The sequence below is a fragment of the Erinaceus europaeus genome, chromosome 16, assembly GCF_950295315.1.
Source record: "Erinaceus europaeus chromosome 16, mEriEur2.1, whole genome shotgun sequence".
In the NCBI taxonomy this organism is placed as follows: domain Eukaryota; kingdom Metazoa; phylum Chordata; class Mammalia; order Eulipotyphla; family Erinaceidae; genus Erinaceus; species Erinaceus europaeus.
This window is the reverse complement of record NC_080177.1, coordinates 22,612,475-22,629,870: the sequence shown is the minus strand read 5'-3', so window position 1 is coordinate 22,629,870 and position 17,396 is coordinate 22,612,475. Positions and strand designations below refer to the sequence as shown.

The following is a 17,396-nucleotide window of genomic DNA, read 5'->3' as shown; positions in this document are numbered from 1 at the left end:
ACAAAAGGGAATAAATAAATAAAATAAATATAAAAAAATTTTTTATTTATTCCCTTTTGTTGCCCTTATTTATTTTTATTGTTGTTGTAGTAATTGTTGTTGTTATTGATGCCGTTGTTAGATAGGACAGAGAGAAATGGAGAGAGGAGGGGAAGACAGAGAGGGGGAGAGAAAGATAGATACCTGCAGACCTGCTTCACCACCTGTGAAGCGACCCCCCTGCAGGTGGGGAGCCGGGGGCTCAAACTGGGATCCTTACACAGATCCTTGCGCTTTGCACCATGTGCGCTTAACCCATTGTACTATCACTCAACCCCCCCCCCCCCTTTTTTGTTTTTGCCTCCAGGATTATCACAGGGGCTCAGTGCCTGCATCATGAATCCACTGCTCGGGGTTCGGGTGGTTAAGCATATATAGTATGAATACACTACTCCTGGAGGCTATTTTTTTCCCTTTTGTTGCCCTTGTTGTTTTATCTTTGTTGTGGTTGTTATTATTGTTATTATTGCTGTCACTGTTGTTGGATAGGGCAGAGAGAAATGGAGAGAGGAGTTGAAGACAGAGAGGGGGAGAGAAAGACACCTGCAGACCTGCTTCACCACTAGTGAAGTGACCCCCCCCTGCAGGTGGGGAAATGGGGGCTCAAACCAGGATCCTTATGCTGGTCCTTGTGCTTAGCACCACGTGTGCTTAACCCACTGCGCTACCACCTGACCCCCAGAAGCCATCTCTTTTTATCTTGCAAGTTTTATGTACATCGGCTCTTTCTCTGCATTTTTGTTCTCCCTCCTGCCTCCTCCTCCTCTCTTTTTGCCAAGTGCAGTGCTCTGACTCTACTCTTGTGGCACAGTAAGGAGAGTGGACTAGTTGGGCCTGCCTTCTCTGGACCACTCACTTGATTAGCATAGCGTTTCGGCAACTTCTTGCCAGGGTCAACATCCATTTCCTCATCATCTTTCTTATCTTCTTCCTCACTCTCCATCCCTGTCCAGTCATCTTCAGCCAATCTTCTGGCATGGTTCACATAGTCTAGCCGCTTGCTGGAGAAAGAAAAGGCATAAGCACAGGTCTAGATTTCATAGGAAGACACCACACATTGTCACAGATTCCATTTAATCCAAAGACTCCAAATTCGGGAGCATCTTGGAGATGCCGGTGGGAGTGAGAGATGATAAGACTTTCCACTGTAATGCTAAACCAGTGACTATCTTCTCACAGATTCCAAATAAGAAACCCTCTTGGAACCCGTGCAGTTTTCCTAAGAGTGGGTGAAACAAAATATTTAGAGGAAATTTTCAGGTTGGAGAGTGGTTAACTGGTATAGTCATGCCTGGCATATTTAACAGTATGGGCTTTGTCCCAGCTGACAAAAAATAAATAAATTATAAATGTCAGAGCAGTGCTCTAGTCTTTTTTCCTATTTATTTATTTGGTTTTGAAATTTTTTTATTACCTTTATTTATTTATTGGATAGAGACAGCCAGAAATCGAGAGGGAAGGGTGAGAGAGAGGGAGAGAAATAGAGAGACACCTGCAGCACTGCTTCACCACTTGCAAAGCTTTCCCCCTGCAGGTGGGGTCCGGGGGCTCGAGCCAGGGTCCTTGCTCACAGTAACATATGCACTCAACCAAGTGTGCCACCACCCGGCCCCCCTATTTATTTATTTGTTTCCAGAGCACTGCTCAGTTCTGGTTTATGCTGGAGCTGCAGATTGAACCTGGGACATTGGGGGCTTAGGCATGAAGGTCTTTTTGCATAATCATTATGTTATCTCCCTCAACCTCTCTCAGTAAAAAAATTAATAGGATTGGAAGACAGCTCACCTGCTAGAGTAATAAATTTACCATGCAGGAGGCCCTAAGAGCCCTGACCCTACATGGGTATACCAAGGCACCTGGGGAAACCGTAAAGACAGTGGAACAGTGCTGCGGTGACACTCCTTCTGTCTCTTTCTCTCCCTCTCTGCATCACACAAATAGATCACCCACTTCAAAATAGTTTGACATTTTAAAATTCAGGGATGGGAAGGGAGGTAGGAGGCAGAATAAGGGGAAGAATGATTTTAAGACTGCAGTCTGCAAGCAACTCAAAGACCCCAAGGAACCCACTTTGCAAATGCACCAGTCACATAGCACTGTGCAAAATGCAAGGTTGTATGAGAAATGTGAAGCTGCTAATAGTTTCTTCTGATCCCTTAATCTTTCATTTGTTATCCAGAACAGACTACTGTTACACAGAGCATATAAGGGCAGGGCCTTGGGGTAGCCCAGCCTCAGGCACGCCTCTCTTTCTGTTTGCTGATGTTGGTGTTTAGAATCAAGGGTATGGAAGACATTTCCTTAGACTCTCTGTGGAATTATTTCTCTTGAGTTCACAAGGGCCCCACAGAACATTTGGGCTGAAGGCAGACAGGAAGCCTGGATTAAGCCAGGACAGAGTGCAGGAGAAGCCACCCAGGGAATGTGGGAGTGGAAAGCTGGGTGTGGGTTTCATAAGTGCCTAGACTGCAAAGTTTACAGATGGTGCCAAGAAATTAAGGATGATTTAACCAAATAGCTGGGCTTTTGCTCTCACACTTCTGTATTTCAATACTCCTTTCCTGTCCTGAGCTCGGGGTAAAAAGGATATTCACCTCTGCCAGGATTTTTCCCTCCCAACCTTGCAGCAAGATCAATCTAAATAAAGGGTCTACTTCGAAGGGGATTCTATAGAGATAAAGCTAGATCTGCTGGAATGGTTCACAGCTCCCAGCCTGGTGGAAGAAGCCAAGGAGTTAAAGTGCCCCTTACGATTTCTGCAGTTCCAGTAACCGCCGGCGCCGCTCACTCTGCTCCAAGGAACTGTACTTGGACTTGTACTGGGATAGACGTGGGTGTGGGGCAGCTGTGCTGTTCAGCTCTTGAGACACTGAAAAACTACTTGCTAGGGCTTGGCTCAGCTCTTCCATCTTCCCTATAAAGGAAAACAGAAGAAATTAATCTGTGTATAGATAGTTAAGACATAATGTAATGGCTACTTTCATAAGAACCTCATTAACTTGCAAATCACAAATATGCCCATTGGGGGAAAGGAAGTTAAAGGGTAAATAAGTTACATATAAGCAGGTATCAGTAATGACTCTTTTCATTTTTTTTTTTCAGTGTACAGAAGCAGAAGCTGAGAGGGAAGGAGGAAATAGAGAGGGAGAGAGACACTGTTTCACTGTTCATGAAGCTTCCCCGCTGCAAGTAAGAACCTGGGGCTTGGACCCAGTTCTTTGTACCCTGTAGTGTGTGTGTTCTATTGGATGTAGAACAGGCCCAGTAATGACCATTTTCTAAAAGATGTATTTATTTTATTTATGGAGTAGGGGGAAAGGGAGGGGGAACGAGACAGTTTTGATGACAATGGCCCTACAATACAATTTGAGATCTGGGAGTGTGACGCCCCCAGTTCTGTCGTTTCTTGTCAAGATTGTTTGGGCAACTCTAGGTCTTTTCTGGTTCCAAATAAACATTTATAGCATTTGTTCTATTTTCCTAAAAAATGTGGTTGGGATCTTGATGGGGATAGCATTAAATTTGTATATGGCTGTTAAAGCCTCTTTTGTCTTCCCTGTAGGCTATAGGAGCTTTAGGGTATCATTATTATTATTTATTTATTTATTCCCTTTTGTTGCCCTTATTGTTTTATTGTTGTAGTTATTATTGTTGTCATTGATCTTGTCACTGTTGGATAGGACAGAGAGAAATGGAGAGAGATGGGGAAGACAGAGAGGGGGAGAGAAAGATAGACACCTGCAGACCTGCTTCACTGCTTGTGAAGCCAACTCCCCTGCAGGTGGGGAGCCGGAGGCTTGAACCGAGATCCTAAAGCCGGTACTTGAGCTTAACCTGCCGCACTACCGCCAACTCCCGCTTGAGGGCTTTTTAATTATAAGTAGGCATCTTAGCTTAATCACTCCTGACCATGAGATAAAGCAGGGTGGGGGAGAGATAATACAGTAGTTATGCAAAGAGACTCTCACACCCCAAGGATCCAAAGCTCTGGGCTCAATTCAGCTGCTCTGACAAGCTGGGCAGCATTGCTGGGCCCTGTGAATTTCTAAACAAGTCCCGTTTATAGTCTGTAGGTTCTGAGGCAATTATTCACCATGTTCTCATCAGGATAACAATGTAGAAAGGCTCCCACTATATAGCCTCACTGCTAGATCTTCTCCTGAGTTTCCTGATCAGTTCCCTGTCACCCAATGTCAGCACATGGCCTCACCCCACTGCTGCTCCAGCCTCTGAGGGCAGTAGCAATAGAGACTCAGTTGCATTTGGTGAGTCTTAGAGGAGTCCTGGGTGACAAGTCTAGCAGATGGAGACTTGTCTCAAGTGGCCTCCCCCAGGGCTCTGTTCTGGCTCCTATGCTATTTAATATTTACATCAATGACCTCCCAGAAACTTCTTCAAGGAAGTTCATCTACGCCGATGACATCTGCTGTGCCACTCAGGCATCCAAGTTCGACATCCTCGAGGAAACACTCACGAAAGACATGTCTCTGATATCTGATTACTGTAAAAAATGGCGACTAATCCCTAGCACTGCAAAAACGGTATCATTTGTTTTCCAACTACACCATGCCTTGGCCTCGAGTGAGCTTAATGTGCAACTTGACGATACAAGAATCTGGTATGAAGCCCAGCCAGTCTATCTTGGCGTTACTCTCGATCGCACTCTGTCATTTCACGAACATCTCATAAAAACTGCAGCAAAGGTGGGCGCGAGGAATAACATCATTGCAAGACTGGCCAGCTCCTCATGGGGCGCGAGCGCTTCCACACTACAATCATCATCTCTGGCATTATGCTATTCCACTGCAGAATACTGTGCCCCAGTATGGTCCGTAGCCCCCATGTCCACTTGGTCGATTCCAAATTATATTCCTCCATGGGGATAATTTCTGGAACCATCCGTTCCACCCCGGTTCCATGGCTGCCAGTTCTTAGCAACATCGCCCCGCCAGATGTTCGTCGGGATGCGGCATCATCTAAGTTCATTTCCCACGTCTACGCTCGACCGGACCTGCCAATATACGCGGATATCTTCGCCCACCCTGTCCAACGCTTGACGTCTCGTCACCCAATCTGGTCCCCTATGCCTACACTGAACTTCCCTGTTCCAGTCTCTTGGAAACAGAGTTGGCAGTCAGCTGAGGTAAAGAACAAACCCCTCATCACAGACCCCTGCAAGCGTCAACCCGGCTTTGACCTAGCACGTTATGATCGGGCCCTCCTCCATCGCTATCGAACAGGCCATGGCCGGTGCGCCGCTATGTTCCATCGCTGGGGAGCCAGAGACGACCCGAACTGCCCTTGCGGCTCCAGACAGACTATGACCCACATAGTCAACGACTGCCACCTCTCCAGATTCAAAGGAGGTCTCGAAACTTTACATCAGGCTCAACCTGACGCTGTGGACTGGCTACGGAAGAAGGGCAAACGCTAGAAGAAGAAGGGGAGTCCTCTCCTCCCTTCAGCAGTCTTTTTGTTGGTAAAAACAGACTGGAGGGGAGGCGGGCTGTAGCTCAGCGGGTTAAGCACAGGTGGTGCTAAGCACAAAGACATGCATAAGGATCCTGGTTCAAGCCCTGGCTCTCCACCTGCAGGGTTTCACAAGCGGTGAAACAGGTCTGCAGGTGTCTTTCTCTCCCTCTCTCTGTCTTCCCCCTCCCCTCTCCATTTCTCTCTGTCCTATCCAACAACAATGACAACAATAATAACTACAACAATAAAACAACAAGGGCAACAAAAGGGAATAAATAAATAAAAATAAATATAAAAAAATATTTTAAAAAAAGACTGGAAAAAAAAAAAGACTGGAGATGGTGCCTTAACCGGTAAACTGCCAGACTGTTACCAGCCACTCAATCTCTCCTTAGACTTCTCTCTGTCCACAAGCCACACGTGTTTGCATTCATTGGTGATTTGGTGGTTTCCCAAAGTTGTTCTAGTCCTGTCTTGTTGCAGTCCCAGGTTTAATTATTTAATCAGTACCTACTTAGATTAAGAGAATTCAGCTCCAAGGCAGGAGTCGATAGCATATTAGTTATGCAAAGAGACTCTTGTGCCTGAGGCTCCAGGTCCCAGGTTCAATCCCCACCACCACCATAAATGCTATGTAAAAAAATATATATATATCTCCAATGGCTTGAACACTGGGGTCACAAGCACAAGGTCCCAAATTTAATCCCTGGTATTGCACATGTCACAGTGATTCTTGGATTCTCTCTCTCTTTCATCATAAATAAATAAAATAAATAAATAAATAAATAAATCTTAACGGGGGGGAAGAAAAGAAAATAGCTTCAGGTGAAATACTGGTTCGGGAGTAACTGGAGGAAGTCAAGCGAAGCCAAAAACTCAAAGCAGGCAGTTACTTTCTCATTTGCACAGCTGGGATTTTTTTTCCTTTTTTTTTTTCTTCTTTAGTTTTTTTTTTTAATTTATAAAAAGGAAACATTGACAAAACCATAGGATAAGAGAGGTACAACTGCACACAATTCCCAACACCAGATCTCCCTGTCCCATCCCCTCCCTGATAGCTTTGTTGCCCTTGTTGTTTTATTGTTGTAGTTATTATTGTTGTCGGAGTTGGATAGGACAGAGAGAAATGGAGAGAGGGAGGGGAAGACAGAGAGGAGGAGAGAAAGATAGACACCTGCAGACCTGCTTCACCGCCTGTGAAGCGACTCCCCTGCAGGTGGGGAGCCGGAGTTCGAACCGGGATCCTTATGCTGGTCCTTGTGCTTTGCGCCACCTGCGCTTAGCCCGCTGCACTTCAGCCCGACTCCCCGATTAACGTTTTTTTTTTAATAGCTTTATTTAATTTATTTTAATTTATTTCTTTATTGGGGAATTAATGTTTTACATTCAACAGTAAATACAATAGTTTGTACATGCATAACATTCCCCAGTTTCCCATTTAACAATACAACCCCCACTATGTCATTTATTATCCTTCATGGACCTGTATTCTCCCCACCACCCCAGAGTCTTTTACTTTGGTGTGATATGCCAATTCCATTTCAGGTTCTACTTGTGTTTTCTTTTCTGATCTTGTTTTTCAACTTCTGCCTGAGAGTGAGATCATCCCATATTCATCCTTCTGTTTCTGACTGATTTCACTTAACACGCATTTTTCAAGATCCATCCAAGATCGGCTAAAAATGGTGAAGTCACCATTTTTTACAGCTGAGTAGTATTCCATTGTGTATATATACCACAATTTGCTCAGCTACTCATCTGTTGTTGGACTCCTGGGTTGCTTCCAGGTTTTGGCTATTACAAATTGTGCTGCCAACACAGCTGGTTTTGTTTGTGTGACTGTCGTGGGCAGAGGAAGGTCTTACAGTTGCCTGTGTCAGACTCGATTTGGAAAAGAGCTAAAATGCTACAGGCTGTCTTAACAACTAACACCAGATGCTCCAGGAGTGTGAGGGACGGACACATGGGGAATTCTGAACACAGGGAGTGAATGGTGAACTGAGACAGACTCTGCAGATGGACCCTAAAGACCAGACTGGAAGAGAAGGTGAACTCACCCTTCCCTTGGCCTGCTAGCAATGAAGATAAGAGGTGGTGTGGAGGCTTACCCAGTGGGTAAAGGTGAAAGGTATGCCTCGAACTACAAGAAAACAGGAACATGTGGGAGAAATCTGACAAACATAATGGGGCTGGTCTAACTCTTTAGTTCTAAGTAGACCCAAGGGTACCACTGCACCCTAAGACTCTCAAGCCTTAAAATCAATCAGCTGGCTGATTTCTGAACCTCCATAATAAAAAAACTTAACTCCATGGACTTTTACTTGGCTGTGAATTACTTTCTACACTTGGAGTCATTTATTTTCTTAATTTGTAGTATTAGTTGTGTGTGTGTGTGTGTGTGTGTGTGTGTGTGTGTGTGTGTGTGTGTATGTTTAAAGATACAGAGAAGCAGAGAAAATGAGAGACCACAGTACAGAAGCTTCCTTAATGTGGCGGACGCTGGGCTCAAACCTAGATCTCTTACATGGCAAAGCAGTACACTGTACAAGTTAACTATTTTTGCTGGTCCTGTAGCATTAAATTAAAAAAAAAAAATTATACTGCACCATGAAGTGAACAAAGAGTCTTGTTCATATGTGATACCACTGAGAGGGAGAGACACCAATGCACAGCTCCACCATCCATGGAACTGCCCATGGCGCTGTCCATGGTGATCCTATGTGGTGTTGGGAATTAATCCAAGTTCCCATGCACATAAAGGAATGTGCTCTACCTGCTGAGCTATCACCTTGTCCCAGATTTTTATAACACACATAAATAAACAAACAAACAAAAAACAACTTTTGATTAAAAACTCATGGGAGGGCAGAGAAATAGCATAATGGTCATGCAAAAAGACTTTCATGCCTGAAGCTCCAAAGTACCAAGTTCAATCCTTGTACCATAATATGCAAGAGTTGAGCTCCCCACACACACCCAAAAAAAATTAAAAAAAAAAATCAAAGCACAAGTAGAGTGGTCCGGGAGATGGCGCAGTGGATAAAGCATCAGACTCTCAACCATGAGGTCCTGAGTTTGATCTCTGGCAGCACATGTACCAGAGTGATGCCTGGTTTTTCTCTCCTCCTACCTTTCTCATGAATAAATAAATAAATAAATAATTTAAAAAAAAAAAAAAAAAAAACACAAGTAGAACCTGAAAAGGAATTGGCATATCGCACCAAAGTAAAAGACTCTGGGGTGGGTGGGTGGGGAGAATACAGGTCCATGAAGGATGGTAAATGACATAGTGGGGGTTGTATTGTTATATGGGAAACTGGGGAATGTTATGCATGTACAAACTATTGTATTTACTGTTGAATGTAAAACATTAATTCCCCAATAAAGAAATAAACAACAATAATAACTACAACAATAAAACAACAAGGGCAACAAAAGGGAATAATTTAAAAAATTAAAATTTTAAGTGGATGATTCAGTATATTTACATTGAGATGCACTAATTTCCAACACTACATAACTATTTAGATATATATGCACTTTTTCCTTTGCCCCAGAACTGTTTATCTTTGCCAACCAATGGTACAAAGTTTTTACACTGCATCCTAGAGGTCTTGAGTTTGATCCCCACCTCACCACCATCCCTTGAAACATAAGAATTATTATTAGCATGGATGTGAGTTGTGTCTTAAATTATTTATAATATTTTATTTATTTATTTATTTATTTATCCAGAGCACTGCTCAGCTCTGGTTTGTGATGGTATTTGGGGATTGAACCTGGAACCTCAGAGCCCCATGCATGAAAGTTTTTTTTTTTTTTTTGCATAACCACTATGCTATGGCAAGTCACTTAAATGTTTTATTTTTATTTTTTATATAGATTTTTTTAAAAATATTTATTTTCTCTTGCTGTCCTTTTTTATTGTTGTAGTTATTATTGTTGTTATTGATGTCATCGTTGTTGGATAAGACAGAGAGAAATGGAGAGAGGAGGGGAAGACAGAGAGGGGAAGAGAAAGATAGACACCTGCAGACCTGCTTCACCACCTGTGAAGTGACTCCTCTGCAGGTGGGGAGCTGAGGGCTCGAACAGGCATCCTTACCGTGGTCCTTGCACTTCCGCCACGTGCACTTAACCCGCTCTACCACCGGCCGACTCCCCACTTAAAAGTTTTATAAAGCAACGAGGGTACGAGATCTCTGATGACTGAGTTTGTATGATATGCACTTGGGACTCATAGTTGTATGCTGCTTTCTATAATTCTGTGATTTTGAACCTTTTTTCATGTACTTTTTCAGTTTAGAAACAAGAGAGTGAAAAATATCATACCAAAGCCTCTGTCAATGCAGTGGAGGCTGGGCTTTAATCTATATTGTGTACATGGCAGTTACTTTTTTTTAAATTTTTTATTCCATTATTAATGAGAGGGATAGGAGGAAAGAGAGAGAAAGAACCAGACATCACTGGTATGTGTGCTGCCAGGGATAGAACTCAGGACTTCATGTTTGAGAGTCCAACGCTGTAGCCACTGCGCCATCTCCTGGACCAAAACATGGTAGTTACTTTTTAAAACATCTATTAATTAATTAATGAGGTGAAAGAGCAGAAAGGAGATCCTGGCATAAGGTATGGCAGAAAACTGAGCTCTGGGTCTCAAGTTAATGACGTTTTTTTGCCAGGGCACTGCTTCAGCTCTGGCTCATGGTGGTGCTGGGGGTTTGAACCCGGGACTTCCGGAGAGCCTCAAGCTTGAAAGTCCTTTGAAGAACCCGTATGCTGTCTTCCCAGGCCCTTAAATAATTTGTAATACTCTGATGGCAAAGTTGGGGAGATAAAGTACTTGCAGCCTTACAGCTGTATGCTGTTTTCTATGCTTCTGTGATTTTTTAATATTCCCCCCCGCAAATATTTACTTATTTCTTTATTGGATAGAGACAGACAGAAATTGAGGGGGGGAAAACAGACACCTGCTGCCCTACTTGACTACTTGTGAGCGGTAGGGGCTTGAAACAGGGTGCTTGTGCACTGTAAGGTTTGTGCTTAACCAGGTGCACCACTGCCTGGTCCCCACTTCTGTGATTTTCATGATTTTTTTTTTTTTTTTTTTTTTTTTTTACCAAAGCACTGCTCAGCTCTGGTTTATGGCTGTGTGGGGGAGTGAACCTGGGACTTGAGAGCTTCAGGCATGAAAGTCTCCTTGCATAACCATTATGCTATACCCCCACCCGTTATCTATTTTTTTAATATTTATTTATTTTCCCTTTTGTTGCCTTTGTTGTTTTTTTTATTATTGTTGTAGTTATCGGTGTCGTCGTTGTTAGATAGGACAGAGAAATGGAGAGAGGATGGGAAGACTGAGGGGGAGAGAAAGATAGACACCTGCAGACTTGCTTCACAGCTTGTGAAGCGACTTCCTTCCAAGTTCGGAGCAAGGTCTCCAACCAGAATCCGGTCCTTGCGCTTCCCACCACCTGTGCTTAATCCGCTGCACTACGGGCCCGACTCCCTATCTATTTTTTTTTTTAGATACGGACAGAGACCACAGCATCGCAGCTTCCTTCAGAGCGATGGGGGCTGGTCCGAACTGAGTCGCTCATGTGGCAAAGCAGCGCACTATCCAGGTGTGCTATTCACCGGGGACAGCACAGAGTTGGTTTGTTTTTTTTTTTTTTTTGCCTCTAGGGTTATCGCTGGTGCCTGCACTGCCAATCCACTGCTCCTGGAGGCTATTTCATCCCTCTTGTTGCCCTTGTTGTTTATCGTTGTCATTATTGCTGTTGTTCTTGGATAGGTCAGAGAGAAATGGAGAGAGTAGGGGGAAGACAGAGAGGAGAGGCGGGGGCTCGAACCGGGATCCTTGAGCCGGTTCTTGAGCTTCGCTCCACCTGCGCTTAACCCGCTGCGCCACCGGCCGGCCCCCAGCACAGAGGTTTTTATGGCTCCGTCCTCGACTGCCCGAGTCAGGACCCGGCCCTGGACACCGGGGCTGTGCCGGGGGGGGGGGGGTTTCCCCGCGGGACCACCTACCAGCGAGTCCTTCACACAGCACCCCTGGGCGCCGGGCCCCACCCGCCCTCCTCGCGAGCCTTTTAGTCTGGCCCCGTATCCGGTCTCCAGGGGTTCCGATCTCAGAGCCGCGGGGGTCTCGTCCTCCCTCGATGCCCCGCATTTTCGATCTGCCCAGACCCCTCCGAAGAGGCCCTGGCCCAGACTCCGCCACAGTCCCGACCGCCCGTCTCCCAGGAGGGAGACTGACCCTCCCTCCCGCCGCCCCCAAGTCCCGGGGTCTCCGCGGGGGCCGGCAGAGCTTCAGCGCGCCCGAGGGGGAGCCCCGGCCCCACCCCGCTACCCCCGCCTCCCCCGTGACGCGTCAGGAAGCCGGTGATCGCCGGGGCGGCCAGTGGGGCTCACAGCCCGGCGTCCGGGGGCCAACAGAGAGGCGCGGCCCAGACAACCCCACACTCACCCGGGTGAGGAGACGACTCCACGCGCCAACGTCAACGCCGCCGCCGCTCTCGGCCGACCATTCGGCAGCCCCCGGAAAGCAGGGCCCGCCCCTTGGCGCCCCGCCCACCGGACGCCCCGCCCACCGGCTGACACACCTCGCGCCCGGGGTTTCCGGCCGCCGCAGCAGTTAAAACACCGGGTTCCCTCGCAAGACAGTGCAGTTACTTCCGCCGGCAACGGAAGAGACTTCTTAGCCAAAAGCCCAGGTTCAATCACCGGCACCACCGCAAGCCAGAGCTGAGCAGTGCTCTGGCCTCTCTTTGTAACTTTTTTCTATCTGTCTGTCTGTCTCTCTTTTATTAAAACAAAAAATAAATAAACAGAAACAAGATGACATCTGAACCTATTTTTACCTTCCCAGTCACGCATCTCTACTCCCCACCCCTCAGGCAGATGCAAAAGAAGACGTCGTCTGTAAAAAAAAAAAAAAAAAGGGGGGGGGGGCAGTAACCCAGCAGGTAAGCCCCGGGGGCGAAAGCACAAGCGCCTGCTCAGGATCCCGGTTCCAGCCGCTGGTTCCCCACGTGCAGAGGAGTCGCTTCAGCAGAGGTGAAGCAGGTCTGCATGTGGCTGTCTTTCTCCCTGTCTTCCCTCCTCTCTCCATCTCTGTCCTATCTAACAACGACGACATCAATAACAACAACAATAATAACTGCAACAATAAAACAACAAGGGCAACAAAAGGGGATAAATAAATATTTTTTTAAAAAGTGGGGGAGACAGCTGAAGTTCTGAAGACTGTTCTCGCCACTCGCTTTTTTTTTTTTTAATCTTTTATTTAGGGGGTTGGGAGGTAGCGCAGCGGGTTAAGCGCACATGGGGCAAAGCTCAAGGATCGGTGTAAGATCGGATCCGGTTCAAGCCCCCGGCTCCCCACCTGCAGGGGAGTCGCTTCACAAGCGGTGAAGCAGGTCTGCAGGTGTCTGTCTTTCTCTTCCCTTTTGTTTTCCCCTCCTCTCTCTATTTCTCTCTGTCCTATCCAACAACAACATCAATAACAATAATATCTAAAACAAGGATAAGACAACAAGGGCAACAAAAGGGGAAAAAATAGTCTCCAGGAGCAGTAGATTTGTGGTGCAGGCACTGAGCCCCAGCAATAACCCTGGAGGCCAAAAAAAAAAAGAACTAAAAGATAAAAGAATTTTAAAAAATTATTTATTGTTGTATAGAGACAGAAAAATTGAGGGTGGGGGAGAGAGCTAGACACCTGCAGCATTGCTTCACCACTCATGAAGTTTTACCCCTGCAGGTGGGGATCAGGGACTTGAACCCGGGTCCTTGTGCACTGTAGTGTGTGCACTTAACTAAGTGCACCACCACCTGGCGGCGCCATTTGCTTTTTTTTTTTTTTTTTTAAGTAAGAGAAAAATATAGAGAGACACAGCCACCAGAGTACTAGTCAACTAGTGGTGGTGCTGGGATTTGAACCCCAGAGCTTCAGGCGTGAAAAGTTTTATTGACTGGATAGAGAGAGAAAACTTGAGAGGAGAAAGGGGAGATAGACACCTGTACACTATGGCTGGCAGTTGGGGGTTTTCAAGGCTCCAGGGCCTGCTTACCCCACTCCTAAAGCTTTACCCCTGCAGGTGGGGACCCCTTGAACCGGTGTCCTTGGGCATTACAAGGTGCACCACCTCCCCTGCCCCTTTGGCATGAAAGTGCTTTATATAACCATTATGCTACCTGTCTTGCCCTCTATTCGCCACAATCATACTCTATGTCTGCCCAGTCTGCGTGGTTTGGAGGTTCCTCTTTAGAATTTATTTATTTACTCATGAGAAAGATAGGAGGAGAGAAAGAACCAGACATCACTCTTGTACATGTGCTGCTGGGGATCGAACTCAGGACCCCATGGTTGAGAATTCAATGCTTTATCCACTGTGCCGCCTCCCGGACAACTGGTGGTTCCTCTTAACCACTCCAAGCAGGGACCTGGCTAGGCTTCTGCTTAGCTACAAGGTGCAATTGGTACAGAGGGTAGTTCTTTTTTTTTTTTTTTTAAGTTTTTAAAAATTCATTTATTCATGAGAGACACAGAAGAAGAGAAAGAACCAGACATCACTCTGGTACATATGCTGCCAGGGATCAAACTCAGGACCTCATGGTTGAATATCCAATGCTTTATCCACTGTGCCACCTCCCAGACCACACAAAGAGTAGTTTTTAAAGCTTTTATTAATGGGATAGAGGGAACTAAAGCATCACTCTGGTACATGTGCTGCCAATAATTGAACTTGGGGTCTCATGTTTGAGATTCCAGTCCTTTCTCCACCATCTTCCAAATGGGTTATTAATATTTTTAAACTAGAGAACCACTCAGCTCTGGCTTCTGGTGGTGCCAGGATTTGAGCCGATTTTGGAGCCTAGGGCATGAGAGTCTGTCTGTGTAACCACTATACTATTTATCCCCACTCTGGACTGGTTTTTTTTTAACCAGAGCACTGCTCAGCTCTGGCTTATGGTGGTGTGGGGGATTGAACCTGGGACTTCGGTGCCTCAGATTATGAGAGTCTCTGCATAACCATTATGCTATCTAACCCCACCCTGGACTGAATTTTTTTTAAAAACTTTATTTATTCCCTTTTTTTGCCCTTGTTGTTTTATTGTTGTGGTGGTTATTGTTATTGTTGTTATTAATGTTGTAGTTGTTGGATAGGACAGAGAGAAATGGAGTGAGGAGGGGAAGACAGAGAGAGGGATAGAAAGATAGACATCAAAAGTAACAAGGACAACAAAAGGGAATAAATAAATATTAAATAAATAAATAAATAAATAAATAAATAAATAAATAAATGCATCTGCAGACAGGCTTCACTGCCTGTGAAGCGACTCCCCTGCAAGTGGGGAGCCGAAGCTGGAACCAGCATCTTTTTTTTTTTTTAAGTTTTCTCCCATCATCTTTTTTTAAATGTTTTTATATTTATTTATTTATTTTCCCTTTTGTTGCCCCTGTTGTTTTTCATTGTTGTTATAGTTATTATTGTAATTGTAATTGATGTTGTTGGATAGGACAGAGAAATGGAGAGAGGAGGGGAAGTCAGAGAGGGGGAGAGAAAGATAGATACCTGCAGACCTGCTTCACCGCTTGTGAAGTGACTCCCCTGCAGGTGGGGAGCCGGGGGCTCGAACCCGGATCTTTATGCCGGTTCTTTTGCTTTGTGCCACATGCACTTAACCGGCTGCGCCCGACTCCCCCAGGACTGAATGTTTACGTGGAGCCAAACACTTTTCTTATGCTTAGTCTCATCTAATCTACAAACACTTAGAGACACTGAAATTGGGAGAGGTTGAGTAACTTGATCAAAGTCACTCCATGTTTGAGCCAACAATTTGAATTTGCTGTTTGGCTTGAAGACAATTAAACTGGATGTCACTACAGAACAGAAACATTTTGAATCCAAGGAAGGCTAAGGTAAGAATTTTCTGCCCTGGGTTAAGCTCATGTGGCGCAAAGCAAAAGGACCTGCGGAAGGATCCCGGTTTGAGTTCCCCGCTCCCCACCTGCAGGGAGTTACTTCACAAGTGGTGAAGTAGGTCTGTAGGTGTCTCTCTCCCCTCCCCTGTCTTCCCCTCCTTTCTTCATTTCTCTCTGTCATATCCAACAACAGTGATAACAATAATAACTACAACAATAAAAACAACAAGGGCAACAAAAGGAAATAAATAAATGCTTTGAAAAAAAAATTTTAAAAACAACAAAACAGGGAGTCGGGAAAGCCCAAGGACCAGCCGAAGGATCCCAGATCGAGCCCCTGGCTCCCCACCTGCAGGGGAGTCGCTTCACAGGCGGTGAATGAAGTAGGTCTGCAAGTGTCTTTCTCTCCCCTTCTCTGTCTTCCCCTCCTCTCTCCATTTCTCTCTGTCCTATCCAACAACAACGACATCAGTAATAACAACAATAATAACTACAACAATAAAACAACAAGGGCAACAAAAGGGAATAAATAAATAAATAGAAAAAAAAAAAACCCAAACCACCAAACCCTGGAGGTCAAAGAATTTGCTGCTCCATTATGTACATGACACTAATCTATTGGGACTAAAAAAAAGAGATCAGAATGATACAAATGGTGAAGAGTGCCTGAGGCCCTGGAAAATCAGTATTTGGACAGCAGAATTTAGGCAGGCGAGTCTGATCTTTCAGTGGTCAGGTTCATTAAGTCTGTGCACTGGGATACTGGTCTGTTGCACCCAAATTAAGTCTGTCAGGTTTATGAGACCTGACAAAGAGCAGGTCCTGACTTGATGAAGTAACTTTTGACACCAGGATATTATTTTGTCTCCCAGAACCACCATTCTCTATCCCTGACCATGGACATCACACCTAGTGATCAGAACAACCCAAAGCACTGAAGAAAGATAGGCTGAGACTGACAAAAGAGGTCCCCAAATAACTTCCTATACCATATATATATATGGTAATGGAGGAGAAGAAAGAGAAGCAGCAGCAGCAACAAAAGGCACCAGATCCAGGGGTTGCTATGGGGCTAGTGTTCCAAAGGGACTACTCTGCCTGAATCTTAGTGCCAAACTAGAGCCATTTGACCCATCTTTCATGATATTGGACACACACACTCACACACACACACACACACACACACACACACACGTCTCTAATGACCTTAAATCAATTTATTATTCCCCCAAGCACTGTTCAGCTTTGGCTTATGGTGGTGATGGGAATTTAATCTAGAACTTTGGAGTCTCATGCATGAAAGTTTATTGCATAACCATAATGCTGTCTCCTAGCCCCATTTCACTTAAAATTTTTTTTTATTGGGGAATTAATGTTTTACATTCGACAGTAAATAGTTTCTACATGCATATTTCCCAGTTTACTTTTTAAATTTTAAAAAATGTATATATTTTCCCTTTTGTTGCCCTTGTTTTTTTTTAATATTTATTTTATTTATTTATTCCCTTTTGTTGCCCTTGTTGTTTTATTGTTGTAGTTATTATTGTTGTTGTCGTTGTTGGATAGGACAGAGAGAAATGGAGAGAGGAGGGGAAGACAGAGAGGAGGAGAGAAAGATAGACACCTGCAGACCTGCTTCACCGCCTGTGAAGCGACTCCCCTGCAGGTGGGGAGCCGGGGTGCCCTTGTTTTTATTGTTGTTGTAATTATTATTGTTGTTATTGATGTCGTCGTTAGATAGGACAGAAAGAACTGGAGAGAAGAGGGAAAGACAGAGGGGGAGAGAAAGATAGACACCTGCAGACCTGCTTCACTACCTGTGAAGCGACTCTTCTGCAGGTGGGGTGCCGGGGGCTTGAACCGGATCCTTATGCTGGTCCTTGCGCTTTGTACCATGTGCACTTAACCCCCTGTGCTACAGCCCAGCCCCTTATTTTTAATTATTATTTTTAACCAG

General features: G+C 45.0%; 1 protein-coding gene across 1 annotated transcript in view; it reads right to left on the bottom strand.

Annotated features, from left to right (window-relative positions):
• SNUPN (snurportin 1) overlaps nucleotides 1-12,127 on the bottom strand; it is a 28,975-nt gene extending 16,848 nt beyond the window's left edge. Inside the window, exons 1-3 of the mRNA XM_007525756.3 lie at nucleotides 11,977-12,127; nucleotides 2,791-2,948; nucleotides 896-1,040 (exon numbers count right to left, since the gene is read on the bottom strand). Of these exons, the coding sequence (XP_007525818.2) occupies nucleotides 896-1,040; nucleotides 2,791-2,948 (303 nt within the window). The 5' untranslated portion in view covers nucleotides 11,977-12,127. The remainder of the gene's footprint in view (nucleotides 1-895; nucleotides 1,041-2,790; nucleotides 2,949-11,976) is intronic.
• Nucleotides 12,128-17,396: the final 5,269 nt, after the last annotated feature.